General features: G+C 36.8%; 1 protein-coding gene across 7 annotated transcripts in view; it reads right to left on the bottom strand.

Moving 5' to 3' along the window:
• The window catches only part of NOX4 (NADPH oxidase 4), a 155,451-nt gene extending 131,981 nt beyond the window's left edge, over window positions 1-23,470 (bottom strand). For 3 of the 7 annotated variants that reach the window (XM_036923251.2, XM_036923252.2, XM_036923254.2), the window contains exons 1-2: window positions 22,874-22,984; window positions 22,137-22,232 (exon numbers count right to left, since the gene is read on the bottom strand). In XM_036923251.2, the coding sequence (XP_036779146.1) occupies window positions 22,137-22,232; window positions 22,874-22,930 (153 nt within the window). In that variant the 5' untranslated portion in view covers window positions 22,931-22,984. Of the gene's footprint in view, window positions 1-22,136; window positions 22,233-22,282; window positions 22,818-22,873; window positions 22,985-23,399 lie in introns of those variants that run through there. The other 4 variants (XM_036923258.2, XM_036923255.2, XM_036923253.2 and 1 more) reach the window with 4 other exon arrangements.
• Window positions 23,471-24,307: the final 837 nt, after the last annotated feature.

Here is a 24,307-nt window from a genome sequence, read left to right as displayed (position 1 = left end):
CAGGGAGAACAGTGTAGCACAGAGAAGGCACATAGGGAATCCGTGGCATCTTGCTGCACTGATGGACAGTGACTGCATTGGGGTATGGGTGGGGACTTGATAATATGGGTAAATGTAGTAACCACAATGTTTATTCATGTGAAACCTTCATAAGGGTGTATATCAATCGTACCTTAATAAAAAATTTAAAAAAAAAGAATTATGTGTAAGTTAGATGTTTTTCTTATAAAATCATTCATGCCCTTGAGATTTCCAACTTAACTCTTGGCAAAATAGCAACTCTGTTACACAGTGTTTATTGTCAGCACATGAAATATTGTTCCTTAAGAGGAGACAGGATAATAAGTTATGTCATAAAGGCAGTAATTTTCATGGCTTGTATAAAAAGCAATTAATTTTTCCAGTTAGGCTATTTCTACACTATGAGTTAGAACACCTTAGGGATATAGTTCAATGAATATACCAGTAAGTGGACAAACAATCCGTCATAAAATGGAAATAGTTCTCTCATGACTATCTAAAAAAAAAATGTTAAAAACAATTTTTTCACCTCAATCAGCAAAATTATTATCATTTCATAGTGATAGTGTTTTTGTTGTTTAGACCTCCAGAGAAGCAGAGTAGTTGTTATCTCTTTTGATCTGGCATCGGCATATGATAAGAAAATTTTAACTCAGTTTACAATTTTAGTGTACCAGGATAATAATTCATTAAAATATACCAGTTAAAATCTATCATATAAATTCAGGTATACAAATTAAGAAATACAGATAAATTTTCCAAATTTCCCTTGTGGTTCAATGCTTTAAAAGAAATTCTTATACTTTTCATTTTCCAACCCTTTGTTATATGTCTAGAAGTGTTTTACTTTTCAGTTTTCTTTAATCACACAGTCATTTAATTCAAAGTGGCTGTTAAGTGTCCCCTTGGGGTAGATGGAGTTGATTTTGGCATTCCACTTCTTCCTTACAATGCTGCAAATTTTAATTTGAAATTTTACCAAGGATTCATTTCCTCATATATGTTTATTCCTGAATATACTTAGTTCTTTAAACCAAGGTGAAAATTCCTTTTTATTAGGTTATCAGAGTATTAAACCCCTCACTCCTAAGCAATGGAGAGCGTGCGGAAAATGGAGATAGATACCAGACAAGAGGCACAATCATAGGAAACCACTTGATCTACTTACTACATGGGTAGTATTCTACAGCCAAGAGCATGTAGCTTAGTCATTATTAATTCATCACCTTCATAAGAATCAGCTACCCCAAATATTCACAAGAAGAAATGGCTGCCCCAAGTTAGGTACCTGGCCCACTTTCTTTGAATAACTTCTTTTCCCATTCCCAGGGGCTTAACCTTAAATTTCAAGTTTCATTCAGGCTCGTTGTCACTAGATGGCAGTGTTACTTTCACATTTCAAATTCTACCTATCAAGGTCTCTAAAATACAACTGAGACTTCCACAAGAGATTTTTAACTATCAATATATATATTAGGTGAGTATGTATAAATACAACATAGCTTAGTCCTTGCTATGGACTCAATGTTTGTGCCTCCCCCAAAATTCATACGTTGAAACCTAATATATTTGAAGGTGGAGCCTTTGGGAGGTAAGTAGGTTTAGGTAAGAGCTCGAGCATAGAGCCCCCACGACGGTATCTGTGCCCCTGTAAGGGACCAGCAAGGGGGTGGCCATATGCTGGCACTTTGATCTTGGATTTCTGAGCCTCCAGAACTGAGAGATGTTTGTTGTTTAAGCCGCATAGTCTATGGGAATTCATTAATAGCAGCCTGAACTATAAGTTCAGTCGTATACAAAAATTAAGACAGCTCTATAGACAATATGCCATTTGAAGCAAGTTATAAAAGAATATAACATCTGGGTAGAACAGCTACATGGCTATTTTCCTAAAATCGCAAATACAAGGTCTCTTATCTTAAATCTGCTACTTAATAGCTCTTCATTTTGATCTAGTTATCAGTCCTTCTCTGTAAAGCCGAGAGAAATAAAATTTTCTTATCTGTAAAATTAATACGATATGGTACAATTTAATAATCCTAGCTCATAGGACTTTGGTGAAAAAGTAAAACCGGTCTAAAAAATGCAAGCCCTATTTAAAATTAACTTATTGCCAGAAGGTCACTCTGTCACATCCTTTCTGTAAATATTCTCTTCTGTACTTCCGTAGAAAGTGTAATCCCTTCCACTTACATTATTCATCAATACATTTATTGTGATATGCACATATCACAAGGCACTAGGCGTTCAGTAGTGAACTAAAAACAGAAAATGCCTTTTTCCTTAGGAGGTTTATATTTCAGTAGGGGAAACACATACTAATCGAACAGCTACATAATCAAATGTAAATTGCAACAGTGATCAATGCCATGAATGAGAAATACAGAAGACCTGAATAGGAAAGTCAGGGAGGCTTCCTGGATTAAGTGAAAGTGAACCAAGATCTGGAAGGTGGCAAAAGTCATCCAGGTATGAGAAGGACTTCTACACATGGAAAAACAGCCTGAGAACTTCTGGGTGGCAAATGGAAGCATGGTGCATATATGAGAAATTAATAGTAGGCCACTGTGGCTGGAGTGGAAATGCAGGATGATACAACATAAAACTGGAGAAGCAGATATGGGTAGACACTGCTGGACTTTGTAGGTTATGTTGAGAATCTGCGTCTGTATCCTAAACGCAGAGTGTTAGTGGTGTTAAGCAGGGAGGTGGTATGAAGACATTCATATTTAGTAGTGATTATGTTGAATGAAGTGAGCAGAACAAATTGGAAGGGAGTAATTTTGGCAATTACTTTGTGTAGTTAATCATCACAAAAATTTTGTTTACAACAAGGACTACACTTTACAATAATTATATCTGAGTCTTATATATAGAAGGGATTTGATTTTGACTAAATATTTTACTGATCAGTAAATTGATTTTTCTAAATAATTTACTACAATACATACTTCTAAAGTGGAGAACTAAAGGGGCCCAACCCATACCCACCATCATTCAGTCTAGCCCCTTCTGTGACAGCCCTGTCCAAAGGTAATTTGTCCTTAGTTGCATTTTTCCAGTGACAGCAGCCTGTTCCACTGTCCAAAACATTTACTTTGTTTGCTCATACTTACATGGTTTCTGTGTCACTCTAAACTTCTACCCACTTGGCTATCTAGGTAGTAATATTCCTAAAACAGGCATTCAAGAACTGAAAATAAAAGTTCAATGACTTCCTAACCCTGTCTTGTTTTCTTCAGGCTAAACACAACCAATTGCCTCTAAAATTCTTGATAATAATTCTAGGAGCTTCTCCTTATCTCAATGACCTTTCCCAATTCAACAGTATTCAGCACATCCTCAATAGAGACTAACTGTAAGAGCTTCTCTCCCTCACGAAGGGCACAATCTGCTAATTCTAAGACTGTGTCATATATTGTGGGCAACTGTGTTGCAAAAGGCTCATCTTGAGTTTACGACAGATTTTCTCCCATGAATTGGGATCAAGCAGTAACCCTTCTATCCTATAGTAGAAAGAAAAAAATGGAGGTATGGGAAAGCAGATACATAAATGCAATAACTGACTGGTTTTACCTTATTTTATTACATTGGATATGAATCCTATGTTTTCCTCCTCAATTTTGCCTTGGCTGAAAATTTTACTCATTTTCAGCATTTTCATCCAAGTTCCTGACAAAGCTATTAAAATGTAACAAAACCATATTGAAATAGTTGACTCTAGATAGAGAGGACTCACAAGCTACCTTTTCTGGTAAATTTACTTTCAAATGAACATTTTGCTCTGAAGTGGGAATTTTCTCAACAGTTTTGGAAAAATGTAAAGTAATATTCAACATGTAAATATCTATGCAACATTATTGTTTAACGGGATTTGAAAAGGCCAGAGAAGTATTATTTATGGCCAATTAAGTCATTGGTCATTTTTCTAGTACCTCTTGGTGAGTCAACAATTAGTTATTGCTAAGAAAAAAAATAAAAATAAAAATAACCACAGAGGTTTATAAGAGATTGTTTCTATATTCTGATTGGCATTTTGTATTTGTCTAAAATTATGTAAATTTGTACCATTAAAGTCAATTATATGGACTCTTTTCCTCCAAAAATAATATTTTTAACCAAACTAAATGAAGCCTATACAACACCTAATTCTTACATGTTTGATAATCACAGAACTGTAGCTCTTCCAACAGGGCTTTACAAGGCTGCCAGCCCATCCTTCTTTTTGCCTCTACTTACACGGCCAGTTTGTAAAGAAGCAAGGACAAGCACCCCGGCCGGCTCTCTGTACTTCCCCTACAACACATCACTCCGCAGGACAGGGAGGTGCATTCAGGTGCCATGTCTAGTACACTTTGCAAAACAATACTGTCTTACTCTTTCAGTTGCTTATCCTTTGATCCAACGAGTAGGTTTCCTGCCATTTTGTGTCAATCTTTACACAAGACTTCCCTCTTGTGATTGCACACTGAAATCACTTGATGGATAATTTAAAAAGTAAACACATCTCTGTTGCACTTCCTGAGATTCTGATGCCTTAGGCCTGGAGTGGGGCCCAAACAGTCGGCAATCACTGTTTCAGAATACAGTTGGAAATCAGACAAATCTGAGTCTGAAGCTCCTTTACTTAGGTGGATGACCTTAGGTAATTTTCTTACCTTCTCTTTTTCGTTTGTCTTCATCTATAAAATGAAAATAATACATCTACCGCATAGAGTTTTTCTGAGTATTAAATGAGCATATATAATATTTAAGGCAGTGCCTGACATTTAATAAAAAAGTCAAGAGAAGCTATTATCCTCTTCCTGCTCTCTGGCTATCCACAAACCTGATCTAGTTTCAGAATTTAAACGCTCTTACAGCCCAGCTTCTTGGAAATCACTCTTCCTTAGTCTGCCTTCCCATTCACAGCTCTAGAGGGTGATATTCTGTGTAGTTATGGGAGTTGAGCTTTACCCCACTCAACTGTATCTAAAGACTTCAAAGAAAGTCCTAGGTAACTGGTAGGTGTTCAATACATAGTGGATGTATGAATGAAAGCACCTCAGAGATGATCCTTCAATGCCCTCATTTTAGGCATCAAAAAAATAATCAAAACCAAAAATGATTACCCAAGAAATCTTGCTCATACCCAGGATCACAACACAGAGCATATTCTTTCCATCATACCTTGTTGCCCAAGGATATCAACTCAGGTTCCACTTCCCCATTCCCCACCAAACTAGAAACAGGAATTTACCCTATGGAACTGAGCAACACCCAGTTCAAAGAAACCCTCAGAATCACTGTAGCTCTTTGACAAGACTGTACAGGCCATCCAGTCCAGCCTACTTTTTGTCCCAACTTATATTAGAAGTCTGTAAATATGCCAAATTGATAATACCATAAGGTCACTTGGCTATGCTTTTATATTATTTGGCTCAGTTCAGCTCCCGGATGCATTAGCTATTCTAAGTTTTACCGCAATATCTCCATTCCCTGTAACTATAGTTAATAGTTCATGCTGTTGCCATTCCTTCGATTTGTGATGGCATTCCCCCACTTCCAACCTCCATGTTAACTCCCAGATGAACTCTCTTACCAACCATTCTTCAGTTTCAGCCCAGGGATCATTTTCTCCGTAGGCTTTACAAGGTCCCAGACATCTCTTCCCATTCCCTCACTTACACCTGCAGATTTTCCCCTTTTGCAAATAGTCTGAAAAATCTGGAGCATCGTTCTCAATGCCTCTTTTTTGTCTTTCAACATACTTCTTTTAGATCACTTAGCACATTGTGTTTTAATGGTTCACCTGTTTACCTTGTTGCCTCCCCCAAAAAGCTAACAAGTGGCACTGCCAGTGGAAAAGCATAAACTGCCTTTTACCCTTAGGGACCTCAAAAATACATGGTTGTTAATAAAGAAAATTCTTTTGAAAAATATTCCTTGGGGAAAATAATGCTCTTAGCAATGAAAGCCAGAGAAAAGGAGTCATGAGACAGATACATGAACAAAAAGAGACAACCCCATAGACTATATAATTTCCCAATTCAATGGTAGGCATTTTTTATTGTCTTTATAGTAAACAAAAAGGGCCATGGCAGGAAATCAGAAAGATTCATTTCTCCTATACCTTTAAGTCAAGTCTGCAGCCATAATTGAAATGTTTAGTTTGTAGTATTCATATATTATAATAGGGATATGAATGTAGAATACAATGGACATTCCATGGGAACAAGACTGCACTTAAGAATTAAACTATGACATTTCAATGAAGGATTCATTCAACAGTGGCTTACCTAACTATTTTGATAAGGTTTCATATGGAAACAATAATGTCATAAGCAACCAGAAAGCAGTTAATAATAATTGGAGTAATTATTTCTTTCTTAAAAAGCCCAAAATAAACTACCAGTTCAGTAATCTCGGGGTATATCCGAAAGCTCATGAATGTTCCTTCATTCCGTAAAAAAGTAATCCATTCCAAATGATCCTAGTTGGTTCCTGTCAACTAACTGCCCAGGAGACTTTTAACTATGATGTAATTTTTGACCCAAGTTGACTTCTCTTCCCACCTATAAACCTTTTTTTTAAAACCCTGTCACTGAAAGAAGCTATTGGTTCTAAAGACGCTGGGAGAAAAATTCTTTGCCATATAACTAAAGGCCACCAAAAGTAGAGAGTCCATCCTGACTTTATATCCACATTACCTTGGGCTGAACTCAAATCTTTTCTTTTATATGTCAATACCTTTCATTCTGTCCTTCCACAAATGAACTTTCTTCCATTTTCAGTATGTAGTCTTTCCTTACAAGTCTATTAGGAGTAGAAAAAAAACGTAGCTATTACAGAGAGAGAGAAGAAAGGAAGATTGTAACATGCCGGGTATGTCTTAACTTTGTCCACCTTGTCTTTCCTGTGCCAAAAGTTCAGAGAGCAGAAAAGATTCACCTCCAGGCTGTGTGTCTGTCTGGACAAGTTAAAGTTCAACTTAAGTGGGATTCAGAATTGCATATGAACACAGTCGTTGGTTTCTACAGGCAATGCCATCTAGCGAACAGGGTGCCAGATTAAACGGTATGACATTTCTATCACTGCTAATACCTGTAACCTCTGCCAAGGTCACCTATCTCCAAAGTCTAGAACTGAAGAATTGTTTAATAAAAATTTCCTCCACTTTTCCTCATAGAGCTGTTCTAAAATATGAAAGTACATTAAGTGAAAATAGTTTGACCTCTTGAGTTGACAAACATTATTAACGTGGATTTTAAAAAATTTACCTATTACATTCCTGCGGATATTCATGCCCATCCCTTACCCGCTACCCCTTTCTAAAGCAAAACAGCAAGGGGCCCAAGAGTCCCAGAGCAATTGACTTTACGTCATTGTGATATTTTTCACCTCCTACAGAAATGATCCACACACAGGGAAAGGCACTAAGGAATGTATTTTGCAAAGCATGGTTGGCTAGAAAGCTAAGACAGGCCTTATTTCCCCTACATCACAGGCCCAGCACATCTGATCACAATTACTGAGTACTTAGTCATCTCTCAGGTACTCTTTATCAGTAACAGTCATTCCAAAACCTCGCATCATTCTTTCTTACCTTTAAGCCATCTTTAATTTATCAACATTCCTCCTAAAATTTAGAAGCCAAAATAAATATACTAGTGGCCTGAGCATTTGGAGTAATTTTAATAATTTTTGAAAAGTAGCAATACTCATAGCATGGTCCCCTCACTTAGAATTTTAATCAGACTATCTGTAATGACATTTATTAAAACTTTTATATTGAACATAAGATATTCAATATTAAGATTCTTCTCTGTCAAGCATATCTTACTTAAACATATCTTCTTTAAGCTTATCTACTCTTCCCGAACTCAGTCCTGTTCGTTAATAATTCTTCTTAACTCAATCTGTAAAATTGCCCTTAAGTTCTGTCTTTGTCCTCAAAATTCTAGCAATCTTAGCTAACTCAGCATGTCTTTTAATGATACTTTTCAACTTTGAATCAAATTGACTTTCTTCCAGTCTGCCTTTGGAAAAAAAAAAGAGATGCTGTCTCCAAGAAGCTATCCATTCTAAGAGAAAATACTCTGGAGGCATTAAAATGGGCAATATACCTAACAGAGCACGTACTCAGAGGATGGACGGGATGAACGGGTTGTTTGGCACAGACTATTTACCTAAATGTCCTGATGCACACACACGTAAGCATTAGACCCTCCAGCAAACTCAGTTCACAGAATTTAACAACACACAGTGGCCCAACTAGCTCATCTGCTAGTAGAATAAATCTAATGTAAAAAGATGACATACGGGTATAAGAGAGAAAATGTAAATCCAATTTAATCTTTCTTTCCTAAAAAACTTATACTGAAAAAGACCAAAATACCACATTTTGGACAGTCTTGAGAAAATAAAGTACATACAGAAATACATATCCGAGAGTACATGTAAATTTCTCCAAGGATACTCACTGCAGAATGATCTGTGATACCAAAACAAAAAAGGATACAACTAAAATGGCCAACAGTAGAGAAATGTATGTAAAACACACTACAGAAATGAAGTATGGAAATGAAGTAAGAATATCCATGACCTAGTACTGAATTAATAATATGCATGTGCATATATGTGTACCTATACATATAGACATTGGCACAGATTGTACAGATACAGGTGGTTACCTCGTAGAAGGGGAGTTTCTAATTTTTTTTTTGTATCATCAGTATTCATTATACAGAAGCATGTGTTTCTTTTGAAATGTTAATATATTTTAACAATTAGGTACCAAGCACTAAATGGGTAAATAACAATTTTTAAAATTACAATAAATGGAATTAAATGGGTAATATACTTTGAAATTCTAATAACATATCCAAAGGACATAATTGTAATAACAGAGGGTATATTCTTCCCAGTGATGTTTTTCATGGCATTTTCTAGGCAAGTGAAGTAACAGACACTGACTGGAAGTCCAAAAATATGGGAATGTTTAAGTTAGTTGTGTTTTCATTTATTCAGTGAAATCATAAAAATAAATAATGTATGTCTAATAATGTACATTTAACAATTTGTGATAATAGGAATAAACCTAATTAATACTTAATGTATCATGCTAAAAGGAGAGTACAAAGCTGCTTTCTGAATGTTCACATTATTAAAAACAAAACTTGTATTTATGAAATATACCAAAATGTTAACAGTGATTATGTATAGGCACTGAGATATAAATGACTTTTTTTTTGGTACCTTCCCCCATTTTCCATAGTAAATGTGAAAAATATTTAATAAACATGAAAGTCATAAGAAAAATACTTTCTAAAGAAAATAAAGTCTTAAAAGTACAATCCAAGGAGTAATACTATCTCTAATGAAAATGAGTGGCAAATTTCCTTTCACTTCTACTTTCTGCATTTTCAATTTGTTTCCCTAATTGTATACATTATTTTCATACTGGAAAATACAGGGTAAACTTTCAAAATGATCTTGCAAATTATTCCCATGGCTTAATATGGAAGCTTTCAGGACATGAAGCTGCTTGCATCTTCTCTTCTAGCCTTTGAGAAATGGGAAGATACTCACTTAAGGCACAAAATCAACAGGACAGGATAGGAAAGCAAAGAAGCAAGGGAGAGGGGAACTTGTGGTGAGTGACACGGCAGCTGTCAAGGAACAAAGGGGTTCCAGGGAACATAATGAAGAACTACTGAGGTAATAGGAGGTAAGGGAGGGCGTAAGAGACAAAGTTTCGGATTGCTTAACACTATGACGTCAGTGCAGCCCAAACATGAAAAATCATCCAACCCGTGGTTCCTTTGTGATCACTCCCATACCATCTTACACCTTGGTTAACTTATGTGCTGTTAAGACACTTAGTAAAGAGTTTCTAGGGTTTGTAATTTTAAAAAGCAAAAAACAAGCCTCCTTTCACCTTGCATCTCACACCTCCCTAATCCTGACTGGTCTTTGGGTTGGTACAAGCCATGTATCACCCTTCACAGCTCAGAAGTTAGGGCGATGGTTGCTGTGACACTTGGTTTATCTGCCTTTTTAAAAATCCATTTCACTCTATCCACCTGTCCTTCTAATGTTCTGTCCCATATTTATTCCATTTCCTTTATTTCCAAATTTGATGTTATATTTATTATTGCTGTTGCTTTTACTATAACTGTTTGTGCGGTTATTTTTCATTTAAATGGTTATATTAAGGGCAATGCATAAGGAAGAAGCCAGGTAAACAGAGAAGAAATTAAATAACACAGTTCTTTCTGCATTAATCCCTTTGGTCACCCAAGAGCTTTTAGATTACTCACTGAAAACTAGTTATTATCATCAAATGTCTTGATTTTTTAAATAATTGTTCCATGTGTGACATCATCATCTTCAATCTTAATCTAAAAAACCATGATAACAAGTAAATTAAAAAATCCTATACTTTGTTACAATATGAATTAATTAGTTCTCTTCCATTTAGTAGAGAAAGTCCCTAAATTATAAAGTCAGCAAGTGACTATATAATATTTATGCTATCACAGTATGCTTTGTTTTCATTACAATGCCCTTTGAAGTAGCAGGATCTAAGTGTCCATTTCTGGGAGATGGGTAAGTAAAATGTGGCAGATTCAACTATGCAGTAGTGAGAAGCAAAGGACCAAAAAAAAAAAAAAAAAACAGAATCGCATGGATAACTTGGAAAAGATAATACCAGATGAAAACAAGAAACAAAATCAGTCCTATACACAATACCTTTTTTGTAAATTAAAAGAAACATTCACATAGAGCACCAACAGAAGGACACACATCAGCACATTAGGAAGTTTGCTACTGTAGGGAGGGAAGAGAGACTGGAGAATGGGCAATGATTAAAGAATGAATTAATAAATGAATGAATGGTGAAGAAAGCAAAAAGCGGCCTTGCACAGACCCATGAAGATAGTACGCTGTTTCAATACTCTGTACCTGACATTATAAAAACATGTCAGGTATGTGTGTTTAAATACGCTCTACCTGACATTATAAAAACATAGTTCTTTAAATCCTTTGTTTTTTTAGAGATGATTCATTGTTAATGTCCTAAAATAGTTCTCTTCATATGTCCCTCAATTTTTGGTTTGACAGGAAGTTTAAAAATGGCCAAGAAATTTGGAGCTAAAATTTGAAAACCACTGCTAATTCAAAAGCAATCATGAGCTTAAAATTTTTCAAAACTATAATGAAGAAAAAAAGGTATACTGTCATTTACAAAAAATCCCTTAAAATGCTTCAGAAATTTTGCAATGCACAAAATTAGGAGTTAACATCTCTTAGTTCCTGGAAATTTTTACAGTCATGAGCAACACCTTACAAACAGATTTCAACATCAAACATTCTCAACTTCAAAATGTTTGCTGAAAGAAACAACTCTAGTATCGTCATGAATTTGCCTACAACAACCTGACATGAGAAAGGGAAGTCACACTTTTTGAGGGCTTCATATACATTTCTTCCTCATCTCACTTAATCCTTTCCTCAAAAGAAAAAATCCTGTAACAGAGGTATTAGGTTACACCCTGCAAAATTTTGTAAGTCAAAATGTTTCAATACTGGAATTTTCATTTAGTTCCATTTAATAAAATAATTCTCCATTTAGAATTGAGGTAACAAAGGCTTTGAAGATTTCAGTAAACTACTTAAAGATTCATTTGGTAAGAGGTAAAGTCAAGAATTCAATGTAGGTCATTTGTCCACAGAATCTACATTTTATTTTGATCACATTTCATTACATTATAAATTTTCACAGGTATTATTGTATTTGAAAGTTACACTCATAGCTGCTCCATGCTTAGGAAAAGGCAATAGCAGCTACTTGGTTTTAACAAGAATTAGAATGAATTTCATATAAGACTCTAACAAATTAAATTCGTATATCTAAACTGTATGGGTTGAACAAAATATATTTCCTTCTTTAAGAATGACATGCTCAAGCTTTAAAACCAGCACAAGTCTAAGACTGGCTTTCTACAGGCAGACCAATATTAAGTAAACCTTTCAGATCTATTATGATCCTAAATGCTTCCAAGATCTTCATTTGACTCATTCTTTCATTTTTATTATGTTTTAAAAATTAGAAAAGATTAAAATAGCTGAATAGTTCAATGATGGGTTCTACATAGTCCAGGCCAAACCCAACCCCACAGAAAAATTCCATGGGAGGTGACACGTGTTATTACAGACAATGTGCAACAGCAAATGCCATTTCTCAAGTGGGAGAACATTCATATTGAAGCTCTACATTCTTGTGGTTTAACGTGAGTCATTTTTTTCCCCCTATTGGAATCCATCAGTATAGACCACTGATGACATTTGCTTAGTTTTCTCTGTAGATATTCTGAGCTATGGAAAAAAAGAAAGAAATGGAAAAACATGTTTTTTACTTTTACTCACATAACTCAAAGTACTTTACAAGCGTGCTTTTGAGCCCATGATTTCAAACCAAGAGGCTCAACAAAACTCAAAGACCCAAAGTAACTTCTAGGAGTAACTTGGCCAAGGAAAATTAGTGAGAGGTAAGAACATTCCCATCACCCTGTTTCATCACTATTCTCAAGAGGCAATTCTTATGTTTTTGTTCCACAGCTCCCTCTGGTTAGAGCACCCTCACTAGCCTGGAAATCAATGTTCCCCTATAAGGGTGGGGGACAGGGAGATACTCAGGAGAAGATGTTAACTGGAAGGCACAAAAGAGAGAATATATTGGAAGAAAAGAAAGTCAACAAAGAGAATTAAAAGTACAGCATGGGGGGAAGACACTTGTTTAGATCACTAGCAGTAGAGATCCTTCCAACTGACCTGAGCTTTCTAAGATTACATCAAACAAACTTGCAATTTGAGATCAGTATTTGGTAATCCTATCATAGGAAAAAGGAATATAATCAGAAAGACATTCACCATAGATCATTTCTTAAATTGATGTTCATGTTGAAGTGTCATTTTTTGTTTGTTTAAATCTCTGTTGTATAAAATGCTTTCACTTTGTGTACATCACTAATCTCTTCTTGTCTTAAACTACATATGACCTGACCTCCTGGTATATGTCTGAAGACCTTTAACAATTTCTAAATCCATGAAAAACATTGAAGTATGTCATTTTTCCCTATAGAACTTGTGTTTGGTTCATTCCTCCATAGACAGGAATCATTGTCAAATTCAATTTTCTAATTCCTAAAAAATGTAAACAAATTCTATTGATCATGTAAAGTCCATCTTCTCCTTAACCTATTTTTTCTTTTAGTCCCTTTGCCAGAACTCATAAGAAATTACTTTTCAAAACATTTTTATCACATTGTTTGATATTATCATATCACAAGGTTGTATTAAGTTGTGGATACTAAGAAGTGAGGTAGGCTCACTTCCCATGTAGATAATTTGTTCTTTTACTAAGGTCTCACCCTTAGGTCATGCTTAGTGAACTAATCCTTAACTACATGTCACAGACTTTCAAGATCCTACTTCAACAGTCAACACTTGTAAACATACTGGATATTAAAGGCCATCTGCCGCTTTTCTCTCATGAAGACAAAACCTTCTTTCATTCCTTTGTCCAAACTGTCCCTTACAACTCCTAGAGAAACTCTGTCAAGGTACCATGGCAGGAACCTTAAAAGCTGGGAGGAATGACAGGAGACAGAAACAGTATATTAACCATTTTCCACACTGCTGATGCTTTCAATTTTTTGAAGTACCTCCCTATCTACTAAGACATCTGATCCCAAGCACAACACTCTGAGAGAAGCAGGTTAGGTTCATCGCATTTTATTAGAACAGTTAGATGAATTACTGTTATGTGGCCATGACAAACGAGAGAAAAGGGAAGGAAAGAGAGAAACTGGCAATTTGACTACTTATTATATAATAGGTTTTAATGTACATAGTTAATTCTATAAGCAAGTTATTTATAATGTCTATGCTTTAGCTTCCTCTTATACAATGTGTCTACCTTACAGAGTAGTGAAGACCCTGACATGGGACATATAAAGAACTTTATACAACGTCCACGCGTGAGAACATTTCAATGAATGTTGACCCTAGCATTTTTTTCTTTTAATTTTCTTTAAGGTTCACAATACACAATAATTTTGTGACATAGGCATTATTGCCCTTGTTTATCTGTTGAAGACCCAAGATTCAGTGATTTAATAAATGCTTTTTTGAATGAAATGTTGTCTACTTCAAGCTGAAATTCTACACAACAATCATAGCCAAGATGCCACAAATTTTGTGCCAATTACAAAAAGCAGCAGATAGCCTTCCTATGTCCAGAGGGATCAGGGAGGCAGCCAGAGGCCAACAAGAGGAAGGGATGGGCTTCTGCTATATGCTCAGCAAGGTCCTTTCATCTTTATATATTTCTGAATTCCTCTTAATATTTTTATTTATAAACAAATAATTTTAATATTACTATTTAGTATTAATAACATTAATACTATTAATACTAAATAATGCCACTAATAATTACAGTAATAGCTATCATTTGCTGAGTGCATATGCACTACATACTAAACATTTCACCTGCATTTTCTCATTTAATATTCACAACTAACCTAAGAGGAAGGTTAAAGCCTTACTTTACAGATGAGTTAAATTTAGACTTGGAGAAGTAATCTGCCAAAATCATAAAGGGAGATAAATGCCTGAGCTACAATTCAAAATCATATCCATATAGCTCCAAAGCCCATCTTTCCAATAAGGAATTAAGGTTCTTTCAGGTTCTGCCGAGAATTATGTAGGCACTTTTAAAACCAATTTTATGATCAACACAGTGGTTGGCATGATGAACTAGAAACACTAACTAGTTAGAAGACCTACCACCCACCATTCAGCCTGACACTGAGTCCATAAAAAAAATATTTAACTACCTAGTAAGTTCACCTATCAGATGAGATAAATGAACTAGAAACATCTCTAAGGTCCCTATAATATTCTGCAGTTCTATAGCCACCTCTCCCTCAGGCTGGGTGATTCCCAGGGGAAGGCGTACAGCATACAACATCCAGAAATATGAGGAAATAAATTCCTGTTGTTGAAGCCATCCAGTCTGCGGCACTTTGTTATGGAAGCCTGCCACAGTAGGTATCAGGATGAGGTGTACCAGTCCACCTCAGGTTTAAGAATAACCCATAAACCATATTCTTACCTTTATTTCCAATGAAGTATTTATTGATAGCAAAACATACAAACATACAGTCTTACCCCAGAATCACTGTGGTAGGATGCATATGAGCCCCAGATAAAAGTAAGAAATTCCAGATTCTAACTCAGTCCATTTCAGAACCTCCCAGGAGTGATCAAGAGCATGGTCTTCAGTATCTGACAGATACGGGCTTAAAATGGGCTTCTCCAGTTGTTAGCTGGGTGACTTGGGAAAGCTACCTAACCACTCAGAATCTCCGTATCCCAATCCTGTAAAAAAAAAAGGTGATACTTCCTATCTTCCAGGGTTGTTACAAGGATTTAATTAAATATAAAGATTAAATGAAATTTTAAAAAGGAAAGAGGAAAGAACTAACTCTGGTACACACTATGTGATTGATAAATGGTAACAGTTGTTATTAGATTGAACCATATGAAATGGCAGATATTTGATTATTTTTGGTCCACAAAAATGGCAATTCCCTAATATTAATGTTGCATAGAGGCAGAAGAGCACAATGGTTAAGAATACACATTCTAAAACCAGGACACCTGGGGCTGCCTCTGCTATGCACTAGCAAATTACCAAAGTTCTCTAATTCAGCTTTTAGCTAAAAAATTAAAGATATCTATCCCACAGGATGGATGAAAAGATGAAATTAAACCATAAAAAACTCTTAGACTGAAACCTGGCACCTCATCAGTCCTCAATGAAGAATGTAATCTGTTATTGATATTATTATTATAATTAATAACAGAATGAAGGAAGTACATTTACAAATCTCTGAAATTAATACCACCTTCCAATTCTATGCTGTTTTGGATGGTATTGATAAAAGAGAATTACACAGTGGGCATTTAGCTGTACATAACAAAGAGGTTAAACATTTGAGTGTCAGAAGTTTGATAAATATTGTGGAATCTGAAATAATTTAAATAAAAGTCTCATAATTCCTTAACAACTTCTCTATGACAAATCTAAAACAACTGTAATGCTAAAATATATGTTATCTTGCAGATAAATCAATAATTTTCTTTAACTCTTAAATTGCTAAACATCTTTACATATCATTTCATAAAGATGAAAAGCTAGCGGTCTGTACACTGTGCAGTTTATGTTTATGTTCCTGTGTATGTGCACAGTTTTTCATTCTGACAGGCTGAATACTTAACTGAAAGAGGACCAACCGACCGGGATTGTGACTCAAGCCACTAATTCAGTGGGTGTTAGTGAGAAAATCACTTCAACTTCATTTTTCTATTTGGGAAAATGAGGAAGAACTCTAAGATACCAAAGCTGGCTTCCAAGTCTAAAATTATTGAGTCTCTATCACACATAGTTTAAGGATATAATGATCACATCAAAGTTCTGTAGCTCATGTTTTCAAAATGATAAGAATAAAAAAGTTCTGTTTGTTTGTTTGTGTGTTTGCTTTGGTTTCCAAAATGATAAGAATAAAAAATTCTGTAACTCATGTTTTCAGAATGATAAGAATAAAAACGAACAAACAAAAAAAAACCTCAGTTAAATGTATCCCCTGAATTGAAACCACAATGCCCACCTGGGCAAATCTATATAACTTCTATAATCTGTGCAATAAAAGGAAAGAATTAATGGCCAATCCCTTTTTTTTTTTTTTTAATCAACAGGCGGCACGTATTCCTTCTCAGCAGAATTAAAGCTGCCTACCCAGGAAGTGAAACCAGTACTGACTTAAAATCCTAGGTCTACTTATCCACAGACTCCAATCTCAAACCTTCAGAAATTCATATGACATCAGATTTCTGTCTCTGAAAAATGGTAATTACAACATGACTCCCAGGACTCTTGAAAGGGTAAATCAGTTAATGTTTCTAAATCACTTAACAGATAATGATTGACCAAAGAAAGATCATTACTGTGAGGGCAGAAAAAGCTCTATTCTCACAGCTTTCTTGCAGTAAACATAGGTATCTCAGAAAGAGGTTTAAAGAAGACAAAAAGAAGACCTCTCATGACCAGGAAACAAATCTCAATAATAATCATAAACAATGAAAAAAAATTAAATTCTCATCACCACACCACAACAGTAGCTAGTATGAAACTAAGTAACCCATATATATGCAAATGTTACTTAGGGAGGGGGGATATAAAACCAATTCACATTGAATCTGGTGCCATAAAACACATTTTGTCTCAAATTAAAATTTTCTCCTCAATTAAATTATGCCATGTAATTATTAAAACATCAGAAATACAACTGAGATATAGGTGAACTTTCATATGAGGGATTCTAAAGACAATATTATAAGTTAAATTGCCCCAACATTTCAAAAAATCTTTACCAGGGTCGGTCATAACACATTAGTACTTTCTATTAAAGTACAAGTTACATCTGAAAATAAATCGAAAATGGATTTCATCTTCAGAAATCAGTGGAGTTCTTTATATAAAAGGCTCCTATGGGAAGGTGGAGGATGGTATTATCTGGCTTGTTTGTTTGTTTGTGTGTTTGCTTTGGCTTCCCTCCAAAGATTTTTTTTTCCTCTTAGCTAATTTTAAGACTCCCAAACGCACAGCCTGTCATAATTAAACATCTCCTAGAAAGTGCAGAGTCTGATCAGCACATTAACTCAGGCATAAACCAGCCGTGACCGGATTGCCTCCAGGTCTGGATAAGACCAGGCTGGGAAAGAACAATCAGGATGAAAACTCCTACTAAGACAAATTAATCTCAACATTATTTATCTTCTATCAAGATCTATTAAGATCTTCTTTTCCCTGAGTTCTTACGCAATTTTTTAAATCATTCATTGGTCTGATAACAGTCACCTAGCCTACTAGAAATAAAAACAGATGTTCTAGTTCCTAGAACAAATACTTTTGACTTTTACCTCTTCCTCAAACAAAGAGCCACCAGAAGGCTCAGATGATCAGGAGAAGTCAGAGGTATTTTTATAGTTACACGACCATAATTAGAACCCACAACTGCCCATCCAATATCAACTCCTATTTTAGACAGGAGGAGCAAGAGAACTTGCCCCCAAGAGAGCCCATATCCTGATGTCTCTTTATTTGGGCTGGTTGATGGCTAGTTGTTACCTTAAGGCAACATTCATGCTTATGGCCATGACAGCAGGAATATCTTCCCCGACAGTCTACATTCATACTGTTCAAAATGGTAGCCACTAGCCACACATGGCTAGTGAACTAGTGAAATGTGTCGAGGGTCACCAAGGAAGTGAATTTTTAGGTTTATTAATTTATGAATTCAAATTTAAATTTAAAATCTGATATTTGTGTTACTGGAAAATCTTTAAATATGTTTTGGACAGCTTGGGTACGTGATCCACTTATTCACCTGTTAAATTTCATGACATCTAAACACAGGTCAGGTATTTCTGATGAAAATTTACTCAGTGAATTGTGATATGTAATATTGGCAAAAAAATAATATACAATTTCTCATTAATGATTTTAAAAATATTGATCATATGTTGAATACGTCAACCCATTATAATACTTTGGATATACTATCTTAAATAAAACATATTATTAAAGGTAATTATAAAAAACCTTAATGTACTACTGGGAAAATTTTAATTACAGATGACTCACATTATATTTCTAGTGGGCAGCACTGATCAACAGTAATACTAACCAGCGGCATAAGTATCTGAGATGAGTTAGTGAAGGGAAGTGGTTTAGAAAATTTGGCAGAATGGAGAAAAAGCAAAAAGTCCAGCCAGAACTGCATCCACGTCCTAGCTCTGACACCGACCACCCAAAGGGATTCAAGCATGTCACTCAGCTTTGCCAGCCTATATTGCCCCATGTGTAAAATGGGAACAATAGTTTCCTAGCTTAAACAAAATAAATTTATGAAGTTCCTGGTATATTAAACGTATAAAAGAGTTGAATAAATAGTTGTTTTTCAATAGAAAGCAGAGATATCCAACTATTAAGAATTAACTGCTTCTCAATGTCTATGTCCTCCTGCAGATGGGCTGTATTCTGGGAACCCTTCCTTTCCATAGTATTAGTGCAACTTTGTTATTACGCTACTGCTAAAGATGAGTAAAGCAACCTTTCTACTCAATTATATCATCAAATTGTCATTCTCTTCATTTGCATTTTAAAGTGGTAGTGATCAAATTCATTCCGAGAAATACCATCATGATTTGTATGAACCCAAAATTCACCTTAAAGAGACTTATAATATCAAATTATCAAAAATGTGTCCTTTCCAGGCTTTTGTATCATGATAGAACCATGTTTGTGTGTTTGGTAGGCTCTAAGATGCATAGCTCAAAGGCATTAAGTTAGTAATATATAGTTATTAAACATGTAAAATATGGGAGCAATATTAATTTTAAAATGAATTACATACCATTGTCATACTATATTTCTTTGCAGTTTGTAGAATGTCTGCAAATTCTTATACTATGAAACAAAATTCCAATCACCAAAAGATTAGAAGAGCTAACCCAAAGACAAATAAAAAGAAATACTTCTTCATAAAGCAAGTAGTAGAACTATAGGTAGAGGTCCTTTGGCACCAAAAATATAGTCTGAACTATCTATTCCAGAATGATATAAATTATTGACTAGAAATTTCATATAGGTGATTACTGAAAAGTGAAAAGTGTGGAAGTCATCTTTCATCTTTCAGCATGAAACCAGGAAGAAGAACCTTTCTCTCCAAGGTGACTCTTCATAAAATGTTGACTCTTGACTGGAGTAAATTGTGGGTCCACTCCCTATAATCATTCTTACATTTCCATGGCAACTCTACAACCTTTCTCTTCTTCAATCTACTTCTTTGCATTTTTTTTACTCTTAGTCTTCCATTTAGTTCTTTCATTATTTTTTTCTTTATTCATCTGATCAATATTTATTGAGTCCCTACTTTTTGCCAGCTGTTCTGTAGGCCTCACCTTTGAACCTCACTAGTCAGTCATATTATTCAAACAAAAGCACTAACATGGGATGGTGGTCGAGAGAGGCAGAACATATTTAATTCTTAAATTAGTTGGGTTTCATGTGTGTGAGTGTGTGTATGTATATACTCTTCATCATATCTGACTTGTCACTAAAATAAATCTTAAGTTGCTACACAGCATACAGACTCCTAAAAATTAACTTGGTTTCTATCAAAATTAGGTATTATTTGAGCCCATACTATGTTGTACAGCTGAAATCCAAAGTTCAGTTGTGGATTTCCAAGTTGTCTATTCTTAGATTTTATATTAATGCACATGCCTCCTGAACAGAATTTACCATTTTTGATGGCAAAATTTACCACTGTAACTCTCAAAAGTTTTCTCCAATCTGTTCATCAAGCTTTACGATAGGGCAGCTGTATCTCCCACTGAAAAACCTTATGTTCACTAATTCACCCCTAAGGGAGAATTTCTAGGAAACAAAATTAAAATGAGAGACCAGCAGACTTTCATGTGTTTTTACTAGAGAGAATTTTTCTTAACTTGTTTACTGAAGTGTTAGCATTTACCTGTTGGATTTTCCATTAGATTGTAAGCAATTTGAGTACAGGGGCAAGCAAGGTCTTGCTCTCTGTGTGCCCATTTGAAAAGCATAGGTTTCAGGACGTTTGCTGAATGGTTAAGATGTCAGGTTGGTTGGGTGAAAGAAAGAAAGAAATGTTCAGATTTAAGAGTTACCAGTAAAATGAGTTTACTCTTTGAGATTATTTTTCTCTGCCCATTAGTTAAAAATAAAGCTGTTGGGTGATTATGATGTGTCAGTGTAGGTTCATCAATTGTAATAATTGTCGCTCTGGAGTATGTTGATAATGAGGAAGGCTGTTCATATGTGGGGGTAGGAGGGCATATGAGAAATATCTGTCCCTTACCCTCAGTTTTATTGTGAACCTTAAACAGCCTAAAAAAATAAGTTCTTTAAAGAATAGGTGTTAAGCTTTAAAAATACCAATTGTGCAACCAATAGATAATGAAAAAATAGGACTTTATTGAACACAATACAATACCAATTAATTAATTTAGGCTCAATTTATTGCAGTTTTAATGTGTACCAAGTTTAAAGATATGTGAAGATCTGTAAATGTAAAAGCAGGAAATGGGAGGCTGGTTCCACTGAATTCATTTGCTCTAACCATTATTTCAAATAGCCATTAAACCAGGAAAAAGAAAACAATGCATCTCCTAATTAGAATGTATTTTCTCCCTCAGTGAAAAGGAATGACAAAATCTGCTTTTTCAGGTGCCCTGAGATTTTTTTCATTATGTTCTAAACTTTTTGCTTGTTGCTTAGAAAATGCTATCTCCTTATACAAAGTAAGATGTCCTCAGTGCCGGTCTTTTGTTAGGGAGTCAAGTAGGAAGGGGATAGAGAGGAAGAATGAGATCAGACACATCAAAGAATAGAGAAAAAAACAATATCAACATGAAATGAATCAGGCCAAAATTTTGCACAATATCTTTCTAATATTAGACGAGAATACAGGAACCCTAATAAGCCAGTACCCTCAGGGCAAGCAATCAGAAATACCCAGACGTGAATTACTGCATTAAACACATACTCTGTGAGAACCAGCAGTAAAAGGAAATAGTGCAGATCCTCTGGATAAGCTTACAGGCAGGCTGAAGTCTTGATTAGTGAAAACTAAAAGCCTGTTATTGGTTGGTCCTGGGGGAGCAGATCCTTCAGAGCACTTTGCGGCTGGCAAGATGTTGCAACATTTTTCAGCCGCTGCTAGCCTGGTCTGGCACTTTCATTCCTTTCGTGGTTAGGAAACTATCTGGTTTTTAAGAGAGTCAATCACTTTCACCTGGACAAGTGTAACTGCTAAGTCAGGGAAATCTGAGCGCCTCAGAGAACAAGAAATGCTTTTGAAGTGAACAACCAATGTTTCTTTAATGACTGTTGGAACCAACCAAACCCTGTAGCAACATCTGCCCACATTAAACCCATTCCACCAGGTCACCCGAGTCCCACTTACCCCCAGCATCTGGTGGAGGTAGTGATACTCTGGCCCTTGGTTATACAGCAGGAAGGTTTTCCAGAAAAGCAGGACATTCAGGGAGAGCCAGATAAACTAATTCATACAAAGGGAGAGAGACAACAAAAATTAAAAATGAACATTACCTGGTGAATGGAAACCTCAAGTATATTAGTGGATACAATACTTTCAATGGAGCTCCAAATAGTAATTGCAGAAAGCATTTGCAATTAACCCGAAAGCTGAACACCAACCAGAGGAAAACAAATTTGGCCTCACTCAGTTCCTGCACCTGACATTAGACATTTGGGTTGCAAACAGGTCTCTTAAACGATCTGCAGATGTACCCCTGAAGTACAAAATGAGACTGAGAAATTAGTGGCCTCACCAAGTCCAAGCGTTGTATGTCAAAATACATCAAACACAAGCAATGTGGGAAAAGAGCAGAAGGGATAAGATGTGTAAAGGGTTAAGGAAAAGCTGTGCTCCCTGAAAGTGATCTCTCCCTTCCTCCACATCCGCTCTGCCGTCAGTAGGTAGGAGGGTTCCCATGCATTTGGGGAAGAGGGTCGTTACTGTCCCCATATATTAACAGCGCAAAGTTTTGTTAGTTGAGAATGTTTGAATTGAGAGGCAAACCTTCCACTCCCAGCTTCCCACCCGCGCACGCTCAGAGAATGAATCAAAATCGCGGCACGACAGACAAACCGCCGGGAGAGCCTCGCCCGCCGTCCTACCAGGCAGAGGTGCTTAACCCCTTCGTTGGCCAGCCAGCTCCTCCAGGACACGGCCATGCCGCCCGCCCCGCGGCCGCGCGCTCTGCGCCCGCCGGCCCGACGAGGAGCGCCGGCGGCCGGGCTGCGGTCACCGTCGCGCCGCCTGCGGGGGGGCCGGGGGTGGGCCGAGGGTCAGAGGCTGAGTGGCAGCCCGGGGGCCGGCGCCCAGCCAGCGCGGGTGGGTCTGCGCCCCGGAGCCGGTCTGCAGCGCGCCGCGGCCCCGTCCCCGGCCCCGCGCTCCCCGCCCCGCCGCCGGGCTCGAGAGTCCACCCGCCGCGCCCGCCCTTTGTCTCGGGCGAGCCTGCGGCTGCGGCGCCCGCGGTTCAGGGGGTCCCGGTGGGGGGGTACCCGGGAGGCGTCCTCGCCGCCTCGGCCCGGCCTGTCCCGCTCTGCAAGAGCCGCAGGGATGCGGCGAGCGACACTCAGACCCAAGTGGGCACCCTCCCGCCCAAGTGGGCACCCTCCCGCCCCTCGTACACACACACACCCCGAGGTCTTCGGGACTGGTGGGTTTCCCCAAGAAGTTCAACTCAAAGAGCCTTGGTAACCAAATCTGAGCCGGAAATAGCCTTTCCTGGACTCCCGTCCCTCTTCTCCCGCCCGTGCTCAGCAACTCATCCCACCCCCAAACAACAGCTCTTACCTAAGGGCGCCTCCCTCGACCTCCCCCTTCTCTGGTCTCATCCCTCCCTCAGCCCACAGGGATGCAAAGCTTTGAAGAAAATTCTAAGTGAATAGAACCCAGGGCGTTTAATGGTTAAAGCTGATGTAACTCTCAGGGGCTTTAAGGAAGCTCCGATTCACTTTAGAAATGTGCATTTTATTACCTAGTATCTGAATCTGTTTGGTAATAGGAATCCTCTCAAGCTTGTGCCAGGGGCTGGTGAAGGGTGAAGAGGACTATGGGATTGACACACGACTACCTGTCCTCCACTGCAGTGTATTGGTATTAGGGAAGAGGAAAAAAAAGTCATTCACAAAAAAGATTGTCTCATGCAAAATAAGTACAAAGGTTTGTTAAATCAGAAATCTTCCCAATTTTCACAAGTGACAGAAAAAGTAAACTACTCGTGGCCTAATTGCATGAGTTTCAACCCCTTTTTAACAGAATACGTTTTTTTAACGAAATAACAATGCATGCCATATGTAATCGAAACAAAAATTTCATAAAATACTTCCCTTACTACATGTAAAGTACTTTTCTCAATTAATTTCACTGATAAAAGACTGCAAAATTTGAATTAATCTATATCAAGTCCCAGTTACATTTCACAAAGTTATCTAATAGTCTGCCACCTCTTTTTGATATACAACTTTCTTGGTTCATGCATGATCAAATCCTGAAAACTGCCTCAAATCTTTCAGGAGTCAGGAAACATACTATTTACAAATAAC

The sequence above is a fragment of the Manis pentadactyla genome, chromosome 9 (assembly GCF_030020395.1).
Source record: "Manis pentadactyla isolate mManPen7 chromosome 9, mManPen7.hap1, whole genome shotgun sequence".
Classification (NCBI taxonomy): Eukaryota; Metazoa; Chordata; class Mammalia; order Pholidota; family Manidae; genus Manis; species Manis pentadactyla.
Note: the sequence above shows the minus strand (reverse complement) of the source record. Positions and strands in the feature narration are given on the sequence as shown.